The following is a 25,694-nucleotide window of genomic DNA, read 5'->3' as shown; positions in this document are numbered from 1 at the left end:
TCCTTGCCCGCTTCTTTTTCATTTTTAAAAAACTTTTTATTGGAGTATATTTGACTTACAATGTTGCGTTAGTTTCATGTGCACAGCAAAGTGAATCAGTTACACATATACGTATGTTCATTCTTTTTCAGATTCTTTTCCCGTATAGGCCATTACAGAGTACTGAATAGAGTTCCCTGTGCTATACAGCAGGGCCTTATTTGTTATCCATTTTATATACAGTAGTGTGTGTGTGTGTGTGTGTGTGTGTGTCAATCCCAGTCTCCCAATTTATCCCTCCCTCCTATGTTTCCCCTTCGGCAACCATACGTTTGATTTCAAGATCCTACTTCTTTTTCAAAATCGCTTTATTGTAGTTTTAAAGAGAGAATGAAATTGGAAGTGTGTTTGGTTTCCCATCTTAAGAATCCTTGCTCATAGGGTTTTTAAAAAATTAGATTGAACACTGCTTATGAACAGATTGACATGGAGGTTATCCTTTTTTGAGTATGCTCAGGTTAGTATCGTTATGGAAGAAAATTACGATTATGCAAATACATGTAGCATGTTATTCTTGGAAATTTAAGACTTTCACTTCATATCTGAGAAGTTTTCTCTCTCAGAATTTCTAGAAAGCAAGAGCTATGCTGATTCCTACAAATGAACACCACACTATTTTTTTTTTTTAGTGTGCTTGTTGATATAATCTCTGGATGAATTACTTACAGTTGAATACTGCCAATACGCTTGTAAACAGTGATAACTCAGATGCTTGCTCCTATAAAATATATTTTTATTTAAAATAGTAAATCATTATCACGAAAGATAAGGTCTAGGGACTTCCTAGTGGTGCAGTGGTTAAGAATCCGCCTGCCAATGCAGGGGACATGGGTTCGAGCCCTGGTCTGGGAAAATCCCACATGCCACGGAGGAACTAAGCCCGTGCGCCACGACTACTGAGCCCGCAAGCCACAACTACTGAGCCTGCATGCCACAACTACGGAAGCCCACGCGCCTAGAGCCCGTGCTCCGCAACAAGAGAAGCCACCACAATGAGAAGCCCGCACACCGCAATGAAGAGTAGTCCCCGCTCGCCGCAACTAGAGAAAGCCCGTGCACAGCAACGAAGACCCAACGCAGCCAAAAATAAATAACTAAATTTTAAAAAATTGCTAATATTTAATCATGTTTTTAAAACTGCAGGAATTAAAAATTTCCCTTTGGGTTCCCACAGATTCTTGGGTATACCTTTGTTTCAGTACTTTGAAGAAAGGGACATTATTGATTTTTGCGCTTCAACTCGTAACTCTGTAGGTACTCAATTATTGAATGGTTCCAAATTTAATATTTTTGGTTTTGAGGCCTTCACACATTAAGGTAGAGAACTACTTTGATCCCTTTCAAAGAATTCCTTTTTCTTTCCCTGCTTGGTGTACCACGCACACATACAAATCCACAGGTTTTTTTAAAAAAATCTTAATATTAATTATTTCTTATATAAAATTAAACCAAAGCAATAAGATAAGAATTTTCTGAATTGACTAAAGCTTCTGGTGTCTGTAAGTCGATTATTTAACTTTTCTTTGGGTTACATGGACTAGAAAAAAGTTTTTTTGAATGTCTAATATTTTTCATAAACAGGAATATTTCTTTCCTAACAAAGTAAGATAGATCACATTAATGTATTATTCAGACAGATTCTTCAAGCCGTGTAGAATAAAGCTGTCCTGTTTCTCCCTTCCACACTGCTTCTCTCCATACGTCCTGGGAACTATCTCAGTGCTCATTCCACGCTCTGAATTCTTGGCTGACATAATCCCTGTAACTCTGTGCTTCCTGGGGCATCATCAGGGTTTATGTTGAGCTGCTGTAGTCAAATGCTTCCATTTTATATTTATTATTTTTTTAAAGATTGGTGATATAAATTCTTTATTTCTTTTAATTGCTGTAGTCCTCCAGTGTAATACACGATAGAATACAAGCTATCACAAAACCAGTGATACCATTATTGAGTCTTTGAGGGTTTTAAAAATACTTGGATGTTGTCTGGTTAAGTGTTTATTTTTAATTTTTCAACTGAGCCTGGAGAATTATATACATTTACTGTTATTCTATCTTCTCTGTCTCCTTTATTATTTATCCTTATATGTGATACACAGATATTTTCTATTCTGTTGTATCTTTTAATGTTAATCATTACTCGCATATCACAAATTGATTTCATGACCCACTAATGGAGTAGGAAACTGCGAGAAAGCAAGACAACTGTCCGTGCAAGCACTTCAAATCATTGCTGCAAGTATTAGTGAATACGTTTTATACTTCATATTCATATGCTTCATATTCTCCTGTCGTGTGTGGTGGTAATTTGACTTTTATTACTGTCTAAACATGTTAAATTTAGAAAATTTCTGACAATTAATTTCTGGTCTCGTATTTTTCTTAAGAGCGTGCATCTCTTCTTGTCCAAGGAAATTTAGCTCTTACTAGGAGAGGAAAAACATGAAATGTGTGTTCTAATCCCTATAGCTAGTATTTTAATACCTTACAGTGAGGGGTGTGGGGTGTGACAGCCGAAGAGAACAGAGGCTGGTAACAGCAGAACTAACGGGGGTGTGCCAGCCAGAGGACCACGATTTGTTCATTTGCCTTTACGTTTCATGTCAAAAAGGCAGTGCATTTGTAAAACACTGAGTCCCACCTCCCGCAGATAGTAGGTATGGGTCATCTCTTGCGGTGCTATTCAGAATTGCCTTATAGCTGCCCTCAGGCATAAACCTATTTTATGACGGGACACAAACACATCTTCTCATTCCAGAAATGAAAGTTTCACTCAACAGAACTTATTCTTTCTGTAACTGATGTACTTTGATACTCTCGCTCCTACTCTTTTAAAAATGCTGGTTGCAACAGTAAATTGATGTCCTGACACATCGGTCTGGGTCAAGTTGAAGAACGCTGTCTTGTTGGACAGAATCCCTGGGTACCACATATCACTGTTACTCTTTCTGATTACCAGAGCCACCCCCGTAATGAAAAGTCTTGTACAGGAGGGATGACGTAGGGTCTAAGCAGAACAGACGTTACCAAGCTGGACCAGAAAACACCACCTAGTCTGACCTTGTGGAAAAGTCATGTTTTCACAGAACATATCTTTATATTATACATTGTTTTTGCAATTAACAGACTGTATCCAACAACATAAAACTTGTCACTAAATCCTAATAGACAGCAGGAATGAGCACAGGGACAGTATCATTATGTGCAGACAAGAAAAATGTAGTAGAATTTTTACTTAGCCAAAAGTTTGAACGATACCATGAATATAATAATAATGGTAATAACAGCAGTTCTCATGTATTGCATATCTACTCTCTGCTGAGGACTTTATCATCTTCATTCCTTTTGATCCTCAGAACTGTCCAGTAAGGTGGGTATTATTCTTTTCCAAATGAGAGAAACACGCCTTAAGGAAATGAATCATCTTCCCCAAAGTAATTCAGCTAGTAAGTGTTCACAGGCTGACACACGCCCTGTGGTCTTTATCACCACCTGTGATGTCCAGCCTGAGCATGGAGACACTCAGTCCTGAATCGTGTCACTGCCACTTCCTAATTATATGCCTTTGAGCCACACAGTTTCCTCCCTGTGAAATGAAAAAGAAACCATGCATCTCTTACAGCCATGGTGAGGAGTGAGGAAAGAACTTAGTAAGGAGTTCTTACCAAGAAGAAGCTGTTTGTCCACAGCATTGCCCATAGGAAGAGTGAGCAAACTGTGTTTTCGTCCATCTGTGGGATCAGAGATAATATATCCATTTTCATTCGCCTTTATCATATAATGTTGTAAACTTGTTAATGGATTACTTTTTATGGATTTGTCTGACCCACAGAAGGATATTCCCTGGTTTCTAAATCCTGGAGTATCTTTAGAGTGAAGGTGGTTGTTTCTGCTGTGTGTTTGGGGCATCCACTCGCCCCAGAGGCACCGGAATGGACCTACTGACTTTCTAGAGAACTGTCAGAGCTCTGTTTCATTTCAGCGTATCATTTCATCCCTTAATAAGCCTTAATAAGATCACAGCTCATTTTCAATAGAAATTCCCCATTTGAAGTTTATTAATTTCTTCATTCCCACTGGAATTTGAACTGCACTGTGTCCTGTTGCTCCTGAATCAACAAGGAAATATCACCATTTCCACAGTGACAGAATTCTTCGTGTACCTGCAAGAAATTCAGCGTGTGCTGAAGATAATTTAAAGTCTTTGTGCTGTTCACCAGGCAGAATTGTAGGACATTTAAAAAGAAAGAGGCATAGAGCATTCTTTCTGAATGCTTGTTTGGGGAAATAGTTGTCATTTTTTCACACGCCTTCTGCTTTTCAGAACAACTCCTTGAATTCATGCACCAGCTGCCGGCTTTTGCCAACATGACGATGTCGGTGAGGCGGGAGCTCTGTGCTGTGATGGTGTTTGCAGTGGTGGAAAGAGCCGGGACCATCGTGTTAAACAACGGTGAAGAGGTTAGGAAATATTTCTGCCACTTATAATGTCTCTATGTGAGCCTCGCTCGATGCAGCAAACGAACAAAAACCCCATTCTTCTTCTTTCCTCCTTACAAACCATGGGCAGCAATAAGTTTGAATCATTCGGGAATTATGATGCACTCGTTGTGTCAGAGTCTTCCAAGTTCATTATTTTATTTTCTATTATTTGCGGTATTCCAGATGATACTGGTAGAAACATTTTTGACATTTTAACTTTTCAGATTTTGCAACTTAAACGTTCATAATAGTATGCCTCTTGTCAGAACACAATGCTGTTCTTATCAAGGCTGTGGTGATCATTTTATCTTGTTTACATGTGTTTTGGGGAACAGAAGACACTTTTTCCCTAGTGTCGTTTAAGAGAGGAAGAGCTAGAGTCATTAGGAGAGCGGAGTGCCGTGCAGGCACCTGGAAACCCGCGGGACCATGGCTGTACTTTAGTTCTCGTTCTGTGAACTTGGCCAACGGTCAGCTGTACTTGGGTTATTTGTTCCCTCTTTAAAAAATAAAAGATGTAAATCATTTTTAGGGACCGTTCCAGCATTTACAGCTTCACGATCATGATGTCATATTTTCTGCTTTGTCTTCATTTTTTGGAACTAGCTGGACTCCTGGTCAGTGATTCTGAATGGTTCTGTGGAAGTGACTTACCCAGATGGAAAAGCAGAAATACTATGTATGGGAAATAGTTTCGGTGTCTCTCCTACTATGGACAAGGAATACATGAAAGGAGTGATGAGGACAAAGGTGGATGACTGCCAGGTATAAACTGTCATTATTCTATGCTTAATATAAAGAACTTACGTATGCAGTTGAGGTAAGATTTTTCAGCCTGTATAAACAGGTCATCTTTTAGATTTATAAAGAAGATTTTAAAGTAGAACTATGACTTTTAGTGTTATCACACTCCAGGAAATTAAAAATAAATCTCCCCTAAAGTTACTTGGACTCCACAGAGCTAAGCATTCTGTAAATGTGTTCTATTAAAAAACAGGTGTTCTATAAATACAGTATTTTTAATTTCCATCAATAATAATTTACAGTCTAGTCAACAAAAAATATGGAAGTAAAAATGCCCATGATGAAAAGAAATTATATGTAGGTTAGTAAAGATGCTGTGATACAGTTACACAGTATTTTTATTTAAATACATGGAAGATATGGAATTGATTTTAGAAGTCATGAAAATTAATCATGGTATGAATCAGTAGAAACACTTGATAGTAAAGAAATGATTGCTAATAAAAACAACAATGTCAGTATTGCTGTTATGTTAATATTCATTATTTAAAAGCATTTAATAAAAGACTAGAGAGAATGTTGAGACCAAATGTGAAATTTAATTAGATCGATCTAACAGGTAACCTCTATATTAGTGTAAAAAAAAATTTAAGGTGCTTTTATCATTATTAAGTATTTATAATTTAGGTCTTAAAAAATTGTCCTTGAAAGATAAAATATTTTAATATAAATAAACCAAAAGAGTTGACTTAGACTAATTAATGTTAAGTGGTCCTTGTATTTGTTCGTCTACAGTCTAAAATACGTCATCTGAATATAGTTTATGCTAAAAGAACATCATTGAATTTTTATAATGTCTGATAAATATAAAATAGTGCTCATTTAAATTTTCATTTCAAGCGTTTTACTTACTAAAAAGAAAAATGACCATGGCTATAAATAAAATCATCTTACTTAGAGAATAATTTTGCTAAATAATTCCTCCAGTGAGCACCATAGAGAGAGGAAAAAAAAGGCTATAAATTCAGTTTTTGAGTATGTAATGCCAGAAGAGCTTTCTTAATATAGCCAGCTGTCAATTATTTGGCAAAATAGAGGAAAACAGAACGGTACATAAATCTCAAAGTCTGTATTTGGCCTCAAAATGTTAAAAGGGGTCATATGTGATATTTCAGCTTCAGAATTATATTCCAAAAAAAATAAAGCCAAACTGAGTCAAAACGAACTGGAAAATTGTTAAAGGTTCCTCTGTCCTGTTATTGCTTCGCAGTCTCTCCTTGGGCCCTTCTGCAAGTCAAGATCACTAGAGCATCTGGGTCCGTTTCTGTCCTTAAAGGGCGAGTAAAAGCGATTTTATTTCTGAGGATTCAGCTACTACACTAGCGCCTCATAATTGGCCAACCCCTTTTGTTAGAAATTTTGTAATCTTGGGACTGAAGTGATATAGGAGGCATAGAAATGTCTCAGAATAATTGATAAAAATATTATGACTTAATATTCCAAGAGTGCTGAAGTAATGTCAGATGTAGCAGGTAACATTAAATATTTATCTGGGAGTCCTGGGAAAGGAGGAGGAGAGGTAGATGTAAGGAAGAGAGTTCATCTCTCTGCTGGATGAGGAATCAGCGGAAACTCCAGAGTGACAGTCATCAAGGTAGACGCCAAGAGAAAACGCTAATTGAAAACGAAAACTCTGATTGAGGTAGTATTTAGGCTCCTGTGGTTCCTGATACGAGACTCCCGGATGTACAAAGAGGGTCAAGGGTGCAGCGTCTGCCAGACAGAGTCCTTCTCACCCTGCAGGCCTCTCCACACGTTGCAAAAAGAACGTGAAATCAGGGGTTCAAGAATCACCCTTGTGATTCCCACCCATCTCAGGCCCGGCGTTCCCCCCCTCCATATTAGAACAGGCATGGAGAATGAATTTAGATATTTTAATGCAAATGCTTGTTTGCATTAAATTATATAGCATTTTAGCGTATTTCTGCTAAAATGTCATTTATTTGTCAGGAAGTGCGCGTGCCACATCCTCCTCTTGTTGGGAGAACTAAACAGTGAGAATCACATTTTTGTCCATAACGTGATCTCCACAAGGGTGTCATTGTACTGAGCACATTGTAGGCAATCAAAGGTTACTGAATGAAATGAAAGAAAGTGGTGTTCCCTTTACCAAGAGGAAGCAACCTTGGCTAGGTTTGGCCCTCATTTCCTTACAGTTCAGTGGGTTCCCAAAATACATCTTGGGTAGTGTATAGAGTCGAGCCCAAGTTCAGCCTGAGGACACAGCATGAGTGGATTCAGTTTGACATTTATTTCTGTCTGTTTGGGTCCCGTGATGTGCTCAGTGCTCAGCACTGTGCTTTGCCCTGCTCCCTTCTGTGTGCCTCTCTTCCCATTCTCTTTTTCTTTTTCTCTCTTTTTTTTTGGGGGGGGGGTGGGGCACACCACTCGGCATGTGGGATCTTAGTTCCCCGACCAGGGATTGAACCTGCGCCCCCTGCAGTGGAAGCACGGAGTCTTAATCGCTGGACCACCAGGAAAGTCCCCTCCTCTACCCATTCTTGTCCCCTGTTGGGTTTGAAGGACAAGGGCAGGGCCAGGCATAGATGTCCTTTGGTACCAGGTGATTGGTTTCCCATTCCCCGTCCACGCCTTTTCCTTTTCTTTTTCCCTCTGCCTGTCCCTCTTTTTCTTTCCCACTCTTCTACTTCTGTCTCCCCTTCCTCTCTCCACCACCTACATCTAGGGCCTGCCAGTGACACCCAGGCATGGCCTCGCCCTGCCCTGCACCCTTCAGCGGGGAGGGAACACTTGGATGCCTGTGTGAACAATTAGGTATGAACTCCCTTGCAGATGCAAAGTACCAGTTTAAACAGATCTAATGTCTTAAGGTAAATCTGTTAGACTCATGTTTTCTTGAGAGCATGAGAGCTAGTGATGCTTTGAATTTTAGCAGTAGTTTTGGAGGAGAAAGCAATTGCATGGATATAGTGAAAGCTGACTGTTTTGTATGTTGATAAAAGTTTAACTTTACTTCATTCTTTTATCATTTTTAATATTTTTTGCTAAATAAAAGTTGTGAGGTCATGTGCCCAAAAGAAAATTATCCTGGGACGTAAGAAATGAAATGAAATCATTGCCCTTTTATAGATGAAATCTTGCTTGAATTTTTCTTTCATATCAGAGTGCCAAGATCATACAGGACTTTCACCTGTGAACACCTGTCTGAAAGTATAAAACCTCACTAAAACAATTATGTGTATAACTCACAAATTTTCAACTGGTTTCATCATCCCAATTAAAAATTAAATTTTTCCTATAAATTTCATGTTATACCTAAAAACTTCTTAAAGCAAAAATAAATTTGCTAATAAAAAATAAATGTTTTCTTGTAAAATTTATTTCTTTTGAGATATCAGTTCTGTATGGCCATATTAGAAATTCAGTTTGGGCGTCTTTCTTTTTTCCTTTTTGGATGGTATTTCAGTTTCTGCAGAAGAAATGCCAAGGATGTCTGTCTAGACACTAAGAATTTCAAATCAAACTTAATTCTAATTTCTTTAAGTCCTTAGTCAAGAAGATTAATTTTAGTACATTTCTCTTCAGAAAGCATTTTCTTTTTATCTCTCTACTTACTTGTTTTAACTCAGGGATACATTTCTTTTTTAGGAGATAAATGATAGAATTATGTTCTCTAGAAATGAGTATAAGAAAGAACACCTAAAATTATTTGGAGACCTGGGGAACAATTTTGCTACCCTGTAAAAAGAAAAAAGTTTAAAATATTTTTGAGGCAAGAAACTAAGGACCATAGATTTTAAACATACACACACCTGTGGTCAGTGTTAAGGATATGAGTGTGTAGGGGTTTTTTTGCCATTAAAAAAATTTTATTAAACTATCCATAATTGCTTACAACAAAAGCCTATGCTTTTCGAATTTTAACTTTTTGATTCTAAACTCTTAATAGAAAAATTAGTGAGATGATATCAACCAACTTGATGGAAGAAACTTAATATCATAGTATGCTCATTCTTGAGTGTGAACTGCTGCTGCTACTTCTGTAAAAAAGCTTTACTGATTATGCAGAAAGTATGGAAAATATAGAAAAGTATATTAAACAATGAAAGTCACTTGTAAATGGCATTGCTCAGAAATAATCATTATTAGCCTTTTGTGATGCCAAGATTCTGATATGCATGTATAATTTTTTTAAATTAGCAAGCATGTACTTATGAGACATTGGTTACATTAGCATGCCGAACGCACAGCTGTTTCCTCATCTGTACAGCGGGGATAATAGTAGTACCTTCCTCGTGGGCTGGTTGGGAGGATAAAGTGAGAAAATTCCTATAAAGCTACTGCAATATGATAATAATAATAATGTCATCATTGTCATTAAAATCATTATTACAATATTTGGTTTCAAATTTTTTTAAAAAAATTAATGTATTATCATGAATATTAAGCTGGAAGTCTAAACGTCCTATAAAAATATGATTTTAGATGCCTATAGCATCTTTTATCTTACGTACATTATAATTTAACCATTCCCTCTTTTCATCTTTTCACCTTAAAGGAGAAAAAGAAATGTCCATCCTTTCTTCATTCCTAACAGATTTTTAAAATGAGAATAAATTATTCAAAATTCAGAGAAAACAATAATTTTTATTTACGAATCTACTGTTGCTTTCTCACTGGCCTCTGGCTAATCTGTGTAACAAGTGATTTCTAGAGTTCATTCATAACTTTCTTTAAAACTACTAAGAAATGTAATTAAATGGTTTGCCCTGAGCCCTGAAATTTTTTATTTTTGGGGTCGTGGAGGAGTAATTGCTTCATGTGCATATTTTTGTTAACTTTTTCTTTAAAAGAGCAAGGATTAACCTTCATACCAGTTATGAGGAATAATAATTTGAGCTTAACAAGTATGTGGCTTGTTTTGTGGACCTTTTTTGAACAGACTTTCTAAAATGATTTCTTTTATCAATTATAATTAGCAAATTTGTTATATCTACTGCTTGGGTATCTTTGAATTTTGATATCTTTTATTAAGATCATCTTTATTTTTAAATTGCTGCTCTGAAATTCTTCAAATTTTTTAAGCCCACTAAATGATAATTATGTTTTAATATCTATTTTTTAAATAATAAAATTTATTGAGCACATACTGTATACCTAGCACAGTTCAGGAGTTTTACCTGGATTATCTCACTCAGCCTCCACAAGGATCCTATGAGGCTGGTGCTCTTAGGACCATCTCGCCTTTTCAGATGGTAAAATGAGGCCCACCGAGTGATTGTCCCAGGATCCCACAGTGAGAGGTAGTAAAGCTGGGGTTTGAATCAGTTCGCCTGACCCTAGAAGCCACAGGCAGGAAGGGTTGGGGCAGGTAAGAGAATTTCTTCTGACAAGCAATTTTATGGTGATTTTACTAGCACGCTCGGATTTCCTAAGCACCAGAGAGTCCCAGGTTTGTACCTGCCCCCTGATAGTATAGCAGAAAATCACAGTCTAAAACAAGTCGTGGTCACTTAGCTCAGTCCCATGGATTCAGGTTGCACATTGCAAGTCTTAAACTAGAAAGACCACCCAGCAGCTACCCTGATGGAGTGGATTACAATCCATTATTAACATCATCCTATTCTGAATTCTTTTCATATTCTTCCTTTCTGCTAGGGCCGTAATTCTAACAGATACTTAAACGACCACGTATAGACTCTTCAGAGCTTTTTTGCTGCTCTGCCCACAGTTGTGTGTGCTCTTTTTTTTTTTTTAATTTTTATTGGAGTATACTTGATTTACAATGTTGTGTTAGTTTACAGTGTCCAGCAAAGTGATTCAGTTATACATGTACATATAGCCAATCTTTTCTTTTTTCTCTTTACTATCTATCCTGAGAGTCCACTCTCCTCCCCCAGTGTTTTCTAAGTGTCACAGGTTGGGGGGTGGGAGTGGTGAGAAAGAACTATTCTAATTTTATCTTCTGATATTTTTCATTGTTAGGATTTTTAATATAAACTACATATAAATATTCTAAAAATGAAACTTTTCTTGACCGAGGAGGAAATACATTAAAAAGTAGAGAAGTCCGATTAAGGTTCATTACTGCCCTCATTTAGAAAGTATGGGAGAGACATGGGAAAATGTCAGTGTTAAATAATTAAAACACTGAATCATTAGCGCTGCTATAGGTCTCTCGCAAGCACTTTATCATTAGCATGTGACTTACATTTTATTCCAGTTTGTCTGCATAGCCCAGCAAGATTACTGCCGTATCCTCAACCAAGTAGAAAAGAACATGCAAAAAGTTGAAGAGGAAGGAGAGATCGTCATGGTGAAGGAACACCGAGAGCTCGATCGAACGGGAACAAGGAAGGGGCACATCGTCATCAAGGTGAGACAAACACGCCTCTGCCCCATGGCAGGAGGGTTTAGGTAGTACCCGTTAGGACGGTGTAAGATGCCCCCACTCCGTTTTTAGGCGTAACTTCTCTTAAATGTTAGCAATTGTAAAAAATCTTTATCTTTCCTGAAGAACAGCAGCCTTAGTCATTATTGTGTATGTTACCGTCCAGTTCATCTTAGGCTGAAGGTTTGAAATCAAGGTACCATATAGATGCCATTCATGCGGGATGCTGGTGACGCCTTTGATGTGTTGCAGGGCACCTCAGAAAGATTAACGATGCATTTGGTGGAAGAGCATTCGGTGGTGGATCCGACGTTTATAGAGGACTTCCTGTTGACCTATAGGACTTTCCTCTGCAGCCCGATGGAAGTGGGCAAAAAGTTGTTGGAGTGGTTTAATGACCCGAGCCTCAGGGATAAGGTTGGAAGTTGCGTTTTAGTTTCCTTTCAACTATGAAACATTCAGATACAAAGTTAAAGAGACTTTAATGTATATTTGTCATGCCACTTATGTTCAAAATATTTTGATGGGATAAGAGAATGTACTTCTTAAGCCAAAAGAAAAAAACAAGGTGATACACATAGCCGTTCTTGTTATAGGTTTCTAAGTTCAGCCCTAGAATTTTTTTTTGTTGTAAAGCCTTGCCTCTTGGGCTTGCAGTTTATTTATTTGTTTGTTAACTTATTGGGCCGCGCCATGTGGCATGTGGGATCTCAGTTCCCCGATCCGGGATCAGACCCACGCCCCCTGCATTGGAAGTGTGGAGTCTTAACCAGGGAAGTCCCTAGAAATTTTTTTCTTTTTAACGCCAAGGCCGATACATAGGCCAGCAAATGTTTCAGCAGGTATTCTGTGAGAATCCTTCCCTATGTGGATGTATTTTTGATGTATTTGTGGGAGGAGGTGAGTTCTGTGTCCTTCTCCTCCGCCATCTTGATTCCCTTCCCCCCAGCAAATGTTTATAAACTTTAGTTTCGTTGCAAATTCTGTTAAAACACAGCCCTCAATCACCTGGGTTCCATGGGAATCTGCATCCTCTGGTTCAGTGGACGGCCAGTGTACACCACATAAAAGTTACAGTTTTTCAGTTGGCACCCGAGCAGCATCCCCTCAGAACCATCGCGGGCAGGTAGGCCCCAGGCATGTAATTCTGAACAAACCCTCTTCAGCAGCTCTTGAGTCAAGCTCTTTTTCAAGGCCAGAGTGGGTGATAAAGTACCTAGTCTTGTGAGGTTTGAGAGTTACTCATGGCCTGTACTCATTTCTCCTTCCACGTGACGGCCTGGTTTCCATGAGGCCGACTTGGGAGAGTCAGGGCGTACAAATCCAGAACTGGGCACTAGCAGCAAAGGACCTCCAGCTCCAGGGCTTCCCTGGTGGCGCAGTGGTTGAGAGTCCGCCTGCCGATGCAGGGGACACGGGTTCGTGCCCCGGTCCGGGAAGATCCCACATGCCACGGAGCGGCTGGGCCCGTGAGCCATGGCCGCTGAGCCTGCGCGTCCGGAGCCTGTGCTCCGCAACGGGAGAGGCCACAACAGTGAGAGGCCCACGTACTGCAAAAAAAAAAAAACAAAAAGAAGGCCTCCAGCTCCAGTGCTGGCCCTTCCGCTGACTCACCCACGGCCCTAGAGCAATCGTTTGGACAGTAATGCTCTTCATCTCATAATCTGAGGGTCACAGGCATGGAAGACCTCAGCCGAGGTCCTTAGCCTTAGCATTGCCTCTGCCGTTTACGTCTGTGTCATCTCACCCTCCTGCTACTCATCTCTTTACTTGTAAAACAGTAATCAGCCTCCTTTTGGGGTTGCTGTGAAGGTGAATAGCCGTGTAGGGCCTGGCTCCCAGCAGTCTCTTAGTGCATCTTAAAGCTGTTGTGATGGTAGTTGGTAGTATTCAGTTTATGATTTATGAATCTCATTTTTCTAACCTGGAATATGGCTAGTAGACTTCTAAGTTGGCTTCTCAGCTACAAACTTTTAATTTTATGAAAAGGTCAGGTGTTAAGGATATAGTTTCAGGGGAGATGGTCATCTGGGTTTCCTAAACTTGAAAAATGGGCGTTAGTGGAAATAAATGACAAAAATTAATGTAAATATCAAGAGTTGACTCCTGAGTGATTAGTCAGGTTATATACTATAATTTGTCACAGCATACTAACTATAAGCAGTATTTTAACTGCAGTTTGAAGATTAACTGTATACTGTCTACTCTGTTTCTTTACTGCTAGAATGGCATGCTTAATTTTCCCACTTTAAGAGGTTAGTTATGCTTGAAAACAATGCTATGGAAAATTTCTTTGATCTTGTTATTCAAGATATAGAACATTAAACTCATATAAAATAAAACAGGTACTTTTATATTTAAAGTTGCAGTTATACTCACTTCATATAGTAAAATTTTACTGAGAATTAGATGTTGTTATAAATATTAAGGATGCCCTTAGAACATAACAGGTAAAGTTGTCATCCTCATGGAACTTATAGTCTAATGAAGGTCACACAGTTCTTGCTGGTACAAAGCTAATATTCCACAGCTGTGAGTGTGTGTATTGTTCTGTATAAAGCTCAGTGTAGGGCTCAGTGAAAACATGTGTGCAGGGTAAGAAAAGGCTACTCATTTTCCCTGCACAATTGTAGATGTTAAAGTTTCTGTCTTCTTTTGTATTAGTTTGATTTTATTATAGTTTTTGTTGTGACCTATATCAAATATATTTTGAGATGAAGCAAGATAAAAGTTAGTTACCATGCTTCACAGAATCAAAACCCTTCTCGGTCAAACAGCGTAAAGTCCACATTCAAAGTATTACTGTATATTTTTAGAAGGTCATCCTCTTATGAATGAAATCTGAGAGTTTTATTGTTAGCTTTCTTGCTCATTGTTATTAGGTAAATTGTTTGTTGGATAACTTTTTTGAAATGACTTTAATCGTAAATTTTTAGCACTAGAAAGAAGAAAACCTATTAAAAATAATTGATTTTGCAGGTTACACGGGTAGTATTATTGTGGGTGAATAATCACTTCAATGACTTCGAAGGGGATCCTGCGATGACTCGATTTCTAGAAGAATTTGAAAATAATCTGGAAAGAGAGGTAATATTGGGGATTTTTAAAAAATAAACCATCAGCTTTAAGTTCATTTGATTCAGCCCATCTTTGAAACCACTCTTTTTGAACTCTTGTAGAAAATGGGTGGACATCTAAGGCTGTTAAATATTGCTTGTGCTGCTAAAGCAAAAAGAAGATTGATGACACTCACAAAACCATCCCGAGAAGCTCCCTTGCCTTTCATCTTGCTTGGAGGCTCAGAGAAAGGATTTGGAATCTTTGTTGACAGTGTAGATTCAGGTAGCAAAGCAACCGAGGCAGGCTTGAAACGAGGGGACCAGGTATGGTATTTCTGAATGCAAACATAAGGGTAAATACTGGTGTCTTTTTCTCCTTCAGTCAATTGGGGAACTGAAATTAATCTTATAACTTTATTTTTAGATATTAGAAGTAAATGGTCAAAACTTTGAAAACATTCAGCTGTCAAAAGCCATGGAAATTCTTAGAAATAACACACACTTATCTATCACTGTGAAAACCAATTTATTTGGTAAGTGGTTTACATTTTTGCATACTTTCATTTTTCTCCTTTTTTTTTTGGTCTTTTTTTTTCAGCATTTAGGTCTTAATCATGAAAAAAGTCATGTTTATCATTCAAACATCATAAGAATTGAAAATTTATAGTAAAATGCATAGATACAGAATGAATTATGTAAGTGTATAATTAGATCTGAATCAAAATCTACTTACTTGAGGACCATAACATTATTTTTATCGATGTTTTTATTGATAAATATTTCAAATATCTATACATTTAAAGAGTGTACTATTTTAACTTAATCTGAGTAGAAGTGACAGAAGACATACAAAAACAGATTCTTGGTGTCATTTGTTCATTGGAGTAGTGTTTTTCTACAAGATTACCATTTTGATAGCTGAAGTCTGTACTTAGATAATATTTCCAAGTTCTACAATCGCCTTTGAATTGTTCAGATTTCTTATAATGGGCGTTTTGCGGTGTTTGTTTCCTTTTTAGTATTTAAAGAACTTCTAACAAGATTGTCAGAAGAGAAGAGAAATGGTGCCCCTCACCTCCCTAAAATTGGAGACATCAAAAAGGCCAGTCGCTACTCCATTCCAGATCTCGCTGTAGATGTAGAACAGGTGATAGGACTTGAAAAAGTAAATAAGAAAAGTAAAGCCAACACTGTTGGGGGAAGGAACAAGCTAAAAAAGATACTGGACAAGACTCGGATTAGTATCTTGCCACAAAAACCATATAAGTAAGTGTCTGTATAAGTTTTCTGTACATTATGTTATTGTGTTAAAATGACATGCAAAGGTGGTGATGTAACTGGTGTTTGCACATGAGTGTAAAAAATGTTTTCAAGCTTTTATGGCTGAGCTATCTTAGAAGCGATATTGAACAATTAAGTTTGTTTTAATCCCATTTTTGCCACTTACTTGCCCACTCCGATCTTCATTGAAATATTTTGTTTCTCATTTGGACTTTTAAAAGGCAAGAATATGTGTTTGCTCCTGTCTCCGCCATGGTGTGGCATCATTTCTGCTCCTGTTTCTTTGTTTCTGGGTGTCTTCTCCACCATCAGCATCCGCTGTGTGCCAGTCAGGTCATGGCTGCTCCCAGTTGGTTCCGTTCACGCTTGCCATTCTCTTGTTTCCTCTCTCTCCTGTTTTCAGTTATTTAACTGTTGCCAAGACATCACCAACCAAGCACAGAACTCCTTTCCTTCCTCCCAGTGGGCTCTGCAGTCAGAATGTCAGGTGTATTCTTGAATCTCTTCTTAGCTGTTTACTTACGCCAGGAGCTCATACCAGACAAAGTTGCAGGTGTCGCACTTTTTTAGCTTTGCTTGTCTGCTTGCTTTTGTCTTCATTTTAGCTCCTTCTGGGTCTGTGCGTGTTCTATAAAACCCAGTTACCATCACCCAAAAATTCTTTAAAGTATTAAATTACACAGGGGCCCCAAATTCATTTATTATTGATTCCTCAAACTACAGAGGTGTAAGAGATAACCTGAAAACATAAAGATTATTTTCTTTGTTTGATAATCTAATGGGTCCTACAGAGGAGCAGCACATGTAAGCATTCAGGAGTATATCGAGCATTTTTTTTTAATTCCACTTCAGATAAAATTTTCATCCAAAGATTAGAGAGATATGGTCTAGGATGTGCTGTTGATGGGTCGAGTGTCAAACTTGTGTTTTCCCCATTAAACTATAATGATTGGTGGTTTCATATCAGCTAGAAAAGACTGCTACAGCAGAGTCCTGAGGATAAGCAGTGAGTAAGATGGCTTTATTTGTAGACTCGAGAGCATGATTATACCAAGTAAGTTTCTAAGAGACAGTGGATTAGGCCTGCTGGCATTATAGAAAATAGGAATCGATTTTTTAAGTGACCTTTCTTGATGAAAAGCTCATTTTTAAGTAGATAAGAAAAGTTACTTCAGTTACTTTAACGTAGAATTATTAGCAGGACGGTAACAAAAAAAATCTTAGAGTCAGTTGACCATGAGTTAAATATGAACCTTTAAAACAATCTAACACAAGTCAGCATGACCCTGCCGAGTATTAATAGAAACGTGACATGTCAGAGCTGGGACGTAATCCATCCCCGGTACAGGGTGCTGGCGAAGGACCCAGGATGAGAATACTATGTATAATGTTATTCTGTGTATTTAGAAAGATATTCAAAAGAGAAAAGAAAAAAGGATAATAATTAGACATGATGATTTTTAAAGCACTGAGGAAACATCTTAAATTTGCCTTGAAGAACATAGATGACTCATTTAAATCTTTTTATGAAATATTAAATATTATTATGAAAATTATTTGAAATAATCCATATATGTAATGTAATTGAAATGAAAAGAATAGTTATATTTAAAAGAAGGCTCAGTAAACTGTAGGATCTATTATATTGGTATGATAGACTTTATTTAATACTAGTTACTACTAAAACTTTTCTCTCCTAGAAATAAACATATGTTTAGAAAGATTTTTTTTTTGACAAAGCTACCAAAGTAGTCAAGCAGATGAATCTTCTAGTACGTTCTATTTTTTAATTTTTAAATTTGTTTTTTATTTTTTGGCTGCGCTGGTCTTCATTGCGGCATGTGGGCTCTTCGTTGCAGGCTTCTCTTTAATTGTGGCATGTGGGCTCTCTAGTTGTGGCACGCGGGCTCAGTAGTTGCGGTGCACGGGCTCTAGAGCACGCAGGCTCAGTAGCTGTGGCACGCGGGCTCAGTAGTTGCGGTGCGCAGGCTCTAGAGCACGCGGGCTCAGTAGTTGTGGCACACGGGCTTCTCTCTAGCTGTGGCATGAAGGTTTAGTTGCCCCGCGGCACGTGGGATCTTAGTTCCCCGACCAGGGATCGAACCCACATCCCCTGCATTGGAAGGTGGATTCTTAACCACTGGACCATCAGGGAAGTCCCAGATGAATCTTCCAGATATACTGTTTTTTTTTTTTCTCTCTCAAACATTATCAGTATCACAGAAGCTAAGATGTTGGATGGTGGCAGCCTGACAAGGACAGGCCCGGAAGAGTGATGTGACTATGGGGTGGGTGGGCAGGAGGCTGGTAAAGCTCGGGTCTGTTTGTCGGGTAAGTGGAGAAAGACTGCAGAACCCTGAGGAAAGAGAGAATAAACCAACAGACTACATATAAAGTTAACCAAGGTCAAAATATCTCAGTAGCAGTGAGAGAGTTCTAGAGGTCCAGCAACAAGCGAATGTGCTCGGAGGTGGACCTTTCTGAACTAAGCCTTTAATATAAAGTAGTTTCAGTCCAAGAGTAACCCTGCATCTGTGGACGGCAGAGATACAGCTGATAGTAGAGCGTTAGATCATCATGCTTGGTATTGAAACGTTGCTGAGAAACAGCTCGGAAGAAGGCTGCTTGTTGGGGGTTGCCTCGAGTGCGCCAGGATTGATAGCATCTGTGCCAGCAAAGGCCCAGTTGGCTCTGTCTTTGGTCTGAGTCCATAGCAGTTGTCTCATGTACGTATGACATCTAATATTTTTGGCAGTAAAGCCTGGTTTATATGGATGAAAAATAAAATTCCGCTAAAAATGTGAAGGTTTTATTTAATGTTGCATAGCACATGAATCCTTTTTGTCTGTAGATACATGCCTCTATGCACTTAAATGGAAATTTAATTTTGTTGTGGACTTACCTTTGAATCTTTTTTTAACTGTTAATTGCAATAGATTTGATTTACAGTGTTGCGTTAGTTTCAGGTGTACGGCAAAGTGATTCCGTTTTATATATACCTACTTTTTAGATTCTTTTCCCATGTAGGTTATTACGAGATATTGAGTATAGTTCCTCAGGCTAAGCAGCCTTGTTGGTTATCTGTTTTATATATAATAGTGTGTATATGTTAATCCCAAACTCCTAATGTAGCCCTCCCCACCTTCCTCTCTAGTTACTGTAAGTTTGTTTTCTATGTCTGTGAGGCTATTTCTGTTTTGTAAATAAGTTCATTTGTACCATTTTTTAATATTCCACATGTAAGCGATATCATAGATAATTCGTTGTTCTCTGTCTGACTTACTTCACTTAGTATGGTAATCTCTAGGTCCATCCCTGTTGATTCAAATGGCATTGTTTCATTCCTTTTTGTGGCTGAGTAATATTCCATTGTGTTTATATACCACGTCTTCTTTATCCATTCATCTGTTGATGGACACTTAGGTCGCTTCCACAACTGGCTATTGTAAAAAGTGCTGCTGTGAACATTGAGGTGCGTGTATCTTTTCAAATTAGTGTTTTCTCCAGATATATGCCCAGGAGTGGGATCGCTGGATCATATTTACCTATGAAGTTCGAAGAATTTACACTGAAATCATCTTTGGTCTTGTGCTTGCTTATTTGCCTCTGTAATTTCCATTTCCCTCCCAAATAAAGAGGAAGAATGCTGCTAGATTTTGGTAGTTATTTTGATCAAGCTGTCATGTCCGAAAGCCTAATTGATGCTAAGTGTCTTAATTATGGCACCTTGGTTGGTATCCCAACCTTAGTATGATCTTCTTTCTCCTTGTTCAAGGTATTTATAGATATTTATAGAGATTGGTCAGAGCTTGTGTTCTACTTCTTTCGTGTTTGTTTGTGCTTATCGTTTCATTCTGATGTTTTGTTTTGGAAACAGTTGGCCCTTCAAATCTAGAAATAATGTTATGTATTATTAAACCATGTTTCAAGAGTTGTCCCCAGGCTTTTATAAATGGAAATGAGTTTGTAGCTATCCATAGTAAGTAGTATTTCTCTGGGAGCTTAAACGTAGAACTAGAAATTTTGAGTAGTAAGTTCAAAGTGAAAGTGAGTCATTGGGTTTCCATTGCCTCTTTTTTGATGCCAAGAAATGTCACCATGCACCACTGCTTTTTTAGGCTCTGTATAATTAAGAAATAATGTCTGTGTCAAGCTTTCTTTACATTTGACTCCATCATGATCTCATTTATTTCTCTGAAACACTGGAGAATGAAGTTGGGACAGTTTGGATGTTTTTTTCTCTATTCATTTTTTTACTCAATTTCTTCATTTCTTTAAGATTATAAAACAACTTACCCTTCTGAGGCAGAAGTCATCATTTGAGTGACTGAATGCCTTTTTAAAAATGTGCTTTTTCTTAAATCTATTTCCATGACTAACTAGGGCTTATCTTTTCTGAATATATGTCTGTACTCAGAAACTACTAATATTTGTTATGATTTGTCTTAAGCTAAAAAGGCAAAGGTTTTAGAGAAACATGCTACGCAGTTAAGAACATGAGTTGGATACACTTAAGCAGTAGTTGCTTTTGCAAGTTCCAACCGAATTTATTAATGATAGTTGTACGTTAACTGCGGGTTTTCTGAAATACGGTTTATTCATTGTCCGTGCACACTATCTATTGATGAGTCATAACTTTTTACCTTTCCTCTTGGTTCAGTGACATCGGGATCGGTCAGTCTCAGGATGACAGCATAGTCGGATTAAGGCAGACCAAGCACATCCCGACCGCGCTGCCCGTCAGTGGAACGTTATCGTCCAGTAACCCTGATTTACTGCAGTCCCATCATCGCATCTTAGACTTCAGTGCTACTCCTGGTAAGCGTGGCCCACACTGCTTTTGTTTTCTCGTCTCTTTTTCCCCTGACATAACGGTAATGCTGTGTGTATCTCTCCTGGCGTGGCATGGACTCTATCAGATGCTAAAAGTCAGGATAAAATGTAAATTTCCAACAGCTGGAACCAGTTCATCTTTATTCTTCAGACCAATCTGATATGCCCACGTGCAAATGAATCTCTCTGAACTCGCATTCTTTTTCCTAAAATGAAGTTAGCACGTACCATGCAGGTATCACCAGGTCATGTCAAATAAAGAGTCCAGAGGCATATTTTCAGTCAGCTTCCTGGGCTCTTCAGTGTAATAAAGATGCCAGCCTGACCACCCTGCATGCTGCCCTTGGGACCTGATGTGTTTGCCTTTGTCTGTGGGTAATGTGACTATCTTTAGGCAGACGTGTTCATGCAGCATGCCTGTATGTTGACTAAGTGAATCTTTGCAGGAGGGTTGAAGTAAGGGAGAGATGACAGTTTAGCATTATCTTCTCTGAGGAGACGCTTTCAGGTGGCATTCCTTGATTGTATTGCCAGGTCCTGAAATCCTTTCTCCTGGCTCTTCTTTCCCCCAGACTTGCCAGATCAAGTGCTAAGGGTTTTCAAGGCTGACCAGCAAAGCAGATACATCATGATCAGTAAGGACACCACGGCGAAGGAGGTGGTCATTCAGGCCATCCGGGAGTTTGCTGTCACCACCACCCCAGATCAGTACTCACTCTGTGAGGTCTCTGTCACACCAGAGGGAGTGATCAAACAAAGACGACTTCCGGATCAGCTTTCCAAACTCGCCGACAGAATACAGCTGAGTGGAAGGTAGACGTCATCTATCCTGTTGGATTTCTTTACCCCGTCCTTAAACCCACACCAGAGTCTGGTGAACGCTTTCTAAGGGTTTTTAAAATAAGTTGCAGATTAAAAGCAAGATTTTCCCCATTGACCAAGCATTGCCGTATCCAAGGAAATGCACACAGTAGACTGTGGACCCCTCGCAAGGATCTCTTAGGAGCTCGTGCAAAACGAGGGCGCTGTGACCTGACGGTTGTCACTGCCGGCCAGCGCTCACGCTCCCATAAGGACGCGCAGGAGGGCACCTCCCTTCTCCTGGCAGACGCACCTTCACAAACACATCTTCCACTAGTATCCTCTGTGTCGCCCGCTCCTGCCTACCGGACTTTTCCAGGAGCTGCGTTTGTTTACGCGGAGATGTCTGTGACAGTGTGGCTGGCTGAAACTGCCTGTTATTGTTCATGACACTATGAAAAACCCTTCTTAACTCTGGAACCAAAGCTCATTTGCCTCAGAGTGTGGTCTGCTGCTGCTTGGTCTTCAGAGCGCTTCTGTCACACAGTGCTCGTAGGAAAGTATTGTATGGGGTCTTGTCAGCCTCTTGCATGGCGTTTCCATTGATAAAATGTAATTGATAGCCTCAAATCACAAATAAGGGAAAGTTGAAAAAGTAGTTCGGTTTTGGCTCTCGTATAATGACTAGAGTGGGCACTTACTGAAAATTGTTTTCGTAAGTCACGTTTTTTCTTTTTTTCTTGCCATACGGAGTGTTTCATTGTATTCTTGACTTCTTCGTGTTATGCATCTAAACCTGGTTTAATTCATTCAGAGCTGCGTTCTTGCTGTCAACTATAACTTCGTCTTCTTCACTTTCACTTTATTTCCAGCCCTGACACTAGTGGGTAGGGTTGTTTTAGGAGGCCCATTGTCTCGTTATCATTTGAATATGCATTGACCTATGTGTAATCTTGGTGGAGTTCTCCAAATCTCACTGAGGTGCAGAGTCATGATTCACAGTCAGTATACAAGAAAATTGCAAATGGATTCACATCGTGGGCTTCATGAGTAATCAAAGCTGAGAACGTGGGCTTCCCTGGTGGCACAGTGGTTGGGAGTCCACCTGCCGATGCAGGGGACACGGGTTCGTGCCCCGGTCCGGGAGGATCCCACATGCCGCAGAGCTGCTGGGCCTGTGATCCATGGCCACTGAGCCTGCGCGTCCGGAGCCTGTGCTCCGCAACGGGAGAGGCCACAACAGTGAGGGGCCCGCATACCGCAAAAAAAAAAAAAAAAAAAATTGAGAACGTGAAATCTGTGAGTGTCAAGGTCCTGAGGTCTGTGTCTTCGGCGATATATGCAGAAGGCCAGTTTAGCAGGACCGCCCTGCTCATTCTGTTTCTTCCTTTATGGAATCTGGCTTAAGGAGAGCATCTTTGTATAAAATCGGGGAAAAAAAAATCACCGGGCAAACATCTGGATTCTGTTTTTGTCAAGTCACTTAACGGAGGGAAAGGAGCGCTAACCCTGAGTTTTCTCTCTACAGCTGGCGTACATCTCTGGGAGCCTCCGTTTCCTCATCTGACAAATAGGAATAATACCTGTCCCACTTACTTGGAGGGTTTTCATGAAAATCAGACATTTGAACGTTAAAATCTGTTTTTAGGATCGTTCTCCTCATAGGATCAAATAGAGGGAGATAGCTTACAGGTTTCTTTGGTATTTGAATAAATAGGTTGGATTGATCAATCTTTCCTGTTTCCTTCCGTAGAGCTTTTTTCATTATTTAAACTGAAAATTTTTTAAATTTAGCTATTTTCTGTCCTTTTTAGCAAAAAAAAAGGTAATCTAGAAGGCAGGGAAGGACAAGACAAAATGGATTGCACCTGGTACAGATGCAATTCCATGTGATGCGTCAGTTTCTGTCGGTGGCTTCTGGGCCGGGTTCTGTGATCTGGTGACCGAGGAGCTGCTGCCTTCTCTGTCTGTCCTTCCGTCATTCAGTGGAGTGTTCTCACCACCGTTCAGCAGACAGCATCGTTCTTTCAAGGAGTATCGTGAGACTGCTGCTCAGGCTCTGAATTCTGTGTCTCTCACAGGTATTACTTGAAAAACAACATGGAGACAGAGACCCTTTGTTCGGATGAAGATGCTCAGGAGCTGCTGAGAGAGAGTCAGATCTCCCTGCTGCAGCTCAGCACCGTAGAGGTGGCCACGCAGCTCTCCATGCGGAACTTTGAGCTCTTCCGCAACATCGAACCCACTGAGTATATAGATGATTTATTCAAGCTCAGATCGAAAACCAGCTGTGCCAACCTGAAGAAATTCGAGGAGGTCATTAACCAGGAGACGTTCTGGGTAGCCTCTGAGATTCTGCGGGAGACGAACCAGCTGAAGAGGATGAAGACCATTAAGCATTTCATCAAGATCGCTCTGCACTGCAGGGAGTGCAAGAATTTTAACTCCATGTTTGCAATCATCAGGTAAGGGCATATTTGTCGTGAGGTGCGATTCAGTTTGCAGATTTAAAAATGCATCAATCCCTGAAAGCCACAGACTCTGTGTGAGTGTAGTAGTTTTTAATTGCATCATATGGAACAATTCTTTTTCTCTTAATCCTTAATTTAAAATCTCTTGTAATGGATGGACCTAGAGATGATCGTACTAAGTGAAGTAAGCCAGCCAAAGACGAATATCATATGATATTGCTTATATGTGGAATCTTAAAAAAAAAAAAAATATATATATATATATATATATAAATGCATCTATTTACAAAACAGAAACAGACTCACAGACGTACAAAACAAATGTATGCTTAGCAAAGGGGGAAGAGGTTGGCGAGGGGTAAATCAGGAGTCTGGGATTCACAGATACACACGACTATATAGAAAATAGATAACCAACAAGGACCTACTGTGCAGCACAGGGAACTCTCCTCAGCATTTTGTAATAGCCTATAAGGGAAAAGAATCTGAAAACGAATAGATATATTCTTTTTATATATAGATAGAATAGATACATGTAGATGTGTGTGTGTGTGTGTGTGTATGATGAATCACTCTGCTGTGTATACCTGAAACTAACACAACACTGTAAATCAGCTGTACTTCAAAAAACATTCTCTTTTATGCTAATTTAAAGCCCAGAAAATCTATATTCACCACCTTTTTAGCTCTGTGACTTTGGGCAAATTATTTGAGCTTCTCTGAAAGTCAGTTTATTTCTCTATAAAATAACAGTGACCCAAAGAGTTATCAAGTAGACTAAGGGACACAACGTATGTGGCGTTCCATCAGCCAGCACACAGCAGGGGGATGCCTAGTAAATGTTACTTTTCTTCCCTTTTAAGTGCTTAGACTGAGGCTGGAAGAAAGTGCAGGCTGAAACAATGAGCAATATTGACATTGATGGTGGTGATTCAGTTAGTCATTTTTTCTGTCTAGGAGTTTGATCATGCTCTTATTGGTTTTTTTTTTTTTTTTCTACGTGGCGTATAGTTGCTTTACAATGTTGTGATAGTTTCTGCTGTACAGCGACCTGAATCATTGATACGCATACATATATCCCCTCTTTTTTGGATTTCCTTCCCATTTGTGTCACCACTGAGCACTGAGTAGAGTTCCCTGTGCTCTACAGTAGGTTCCCATCAGTTGTCTATCGTATACATAATATCAATAGCGTCTACATGTGGATCCCAATCTCCCAATTCCTCCCCTCCCCCCGCTTTCCCCCTTGGTATCCATACATTTGTTCTCTACGTCTGTGTCTCTGTTTCTGCTTTGTAGATAAGATGGTCTATACCAGTTTTTTTCAGATTCCACATATATGCGTCCATATACGATATCTGTTACTCTTCCTGTTCTTATGGCTTTTGTTTCATGTTACAACTCTAGGATATTTGTCCAGTCTGTTTTATCAGACGGCTGCTTGGCACCAGGCACTTTACGTACGGAGAGGAAGCAACGAAACACAGCCCTGCCCTCAGGACACCTGGCATTCCAGTTGTTCTGCCCACAGTAGACAGACCGGGAGGGTGTAAAGGGAAAAAGAGTAAAACC

General features: G+C 39.2%; 1 protein-coding gene across 11 annotated transcripts in view; it reads left to right on the top strand.

Moving 5' to 3' along the window:
- Positions 1–25,694, top strand: part of RAPGEF2 (Rap guanine nucleotide exchange factor 2) — a 244,694-nt gene that overhangs the window by 201,233 nt on the left and 17,767 nt on the right. For 10 of the 11 annotated variants that reach the window (XM_067737037.1, XM_067737036.1, XM_067737035.1 and 7 more), the window contains 11 exons: positions 4,364–4,500; positions 5,128–5,286; positions 11,510–11,662; positions 11,930–12,094; positions 14,657–14,764; positions 14,857–15,060; positions 15,161–15,269; positions 15,756–16,002; positions 20,678–20,835; positions 21,423–21,663; positions 23,733–24,116. In XM_067737037.1, coding sequence (XP_067593138.1) covers positions 4,364–4,500; positions 5,128–5,286; positions 11,510–11,662; positions 11,930–12,094; positions 14,657–14,764; positions 14,857–15,060; positions 15,161–15,269; positions 15,756–16,002; positions 20,678–20,835; positions 21,423–21,663; positions 23,733–24,116 — 2,065 coding nt within the window. Of the gene's footprint in view, positions 1–4,363; positions 4,501–5,127; positions 5,287–11,509; positions 11,663–11,929; positions 12,095–14,656; positions 14,765–14,856; positions 15,061–15,160; positions 15,270–15,755; positions 16,003–20,677; positions 20,836–21,422; positions 21,668–23,732; positions 24,117–25,694 lie in introns of those variants that run through there. The other variant, XM_067737045.1, reaches the window with a different exon arrangement.

This window comes from Pseudorca crassidens, chromosome 4, assembly GCF_039906515.1.
Source record: "Pseudorca crassidens isolate mPseCra1 chromosome 4, mPseCra1.hap1, whole genome shotgun sequence".
In the NCBI taxonomy this organism is placed as follows: Eukaryota; Metazoa; Chordata; class Mammalia; order Artiodactyla; family Delphinidae; genus Pseudorca; species Pseudorca crassidens.
This window is presented reverse-complemented; position numbering and strand designations above follow the sequence as displayed.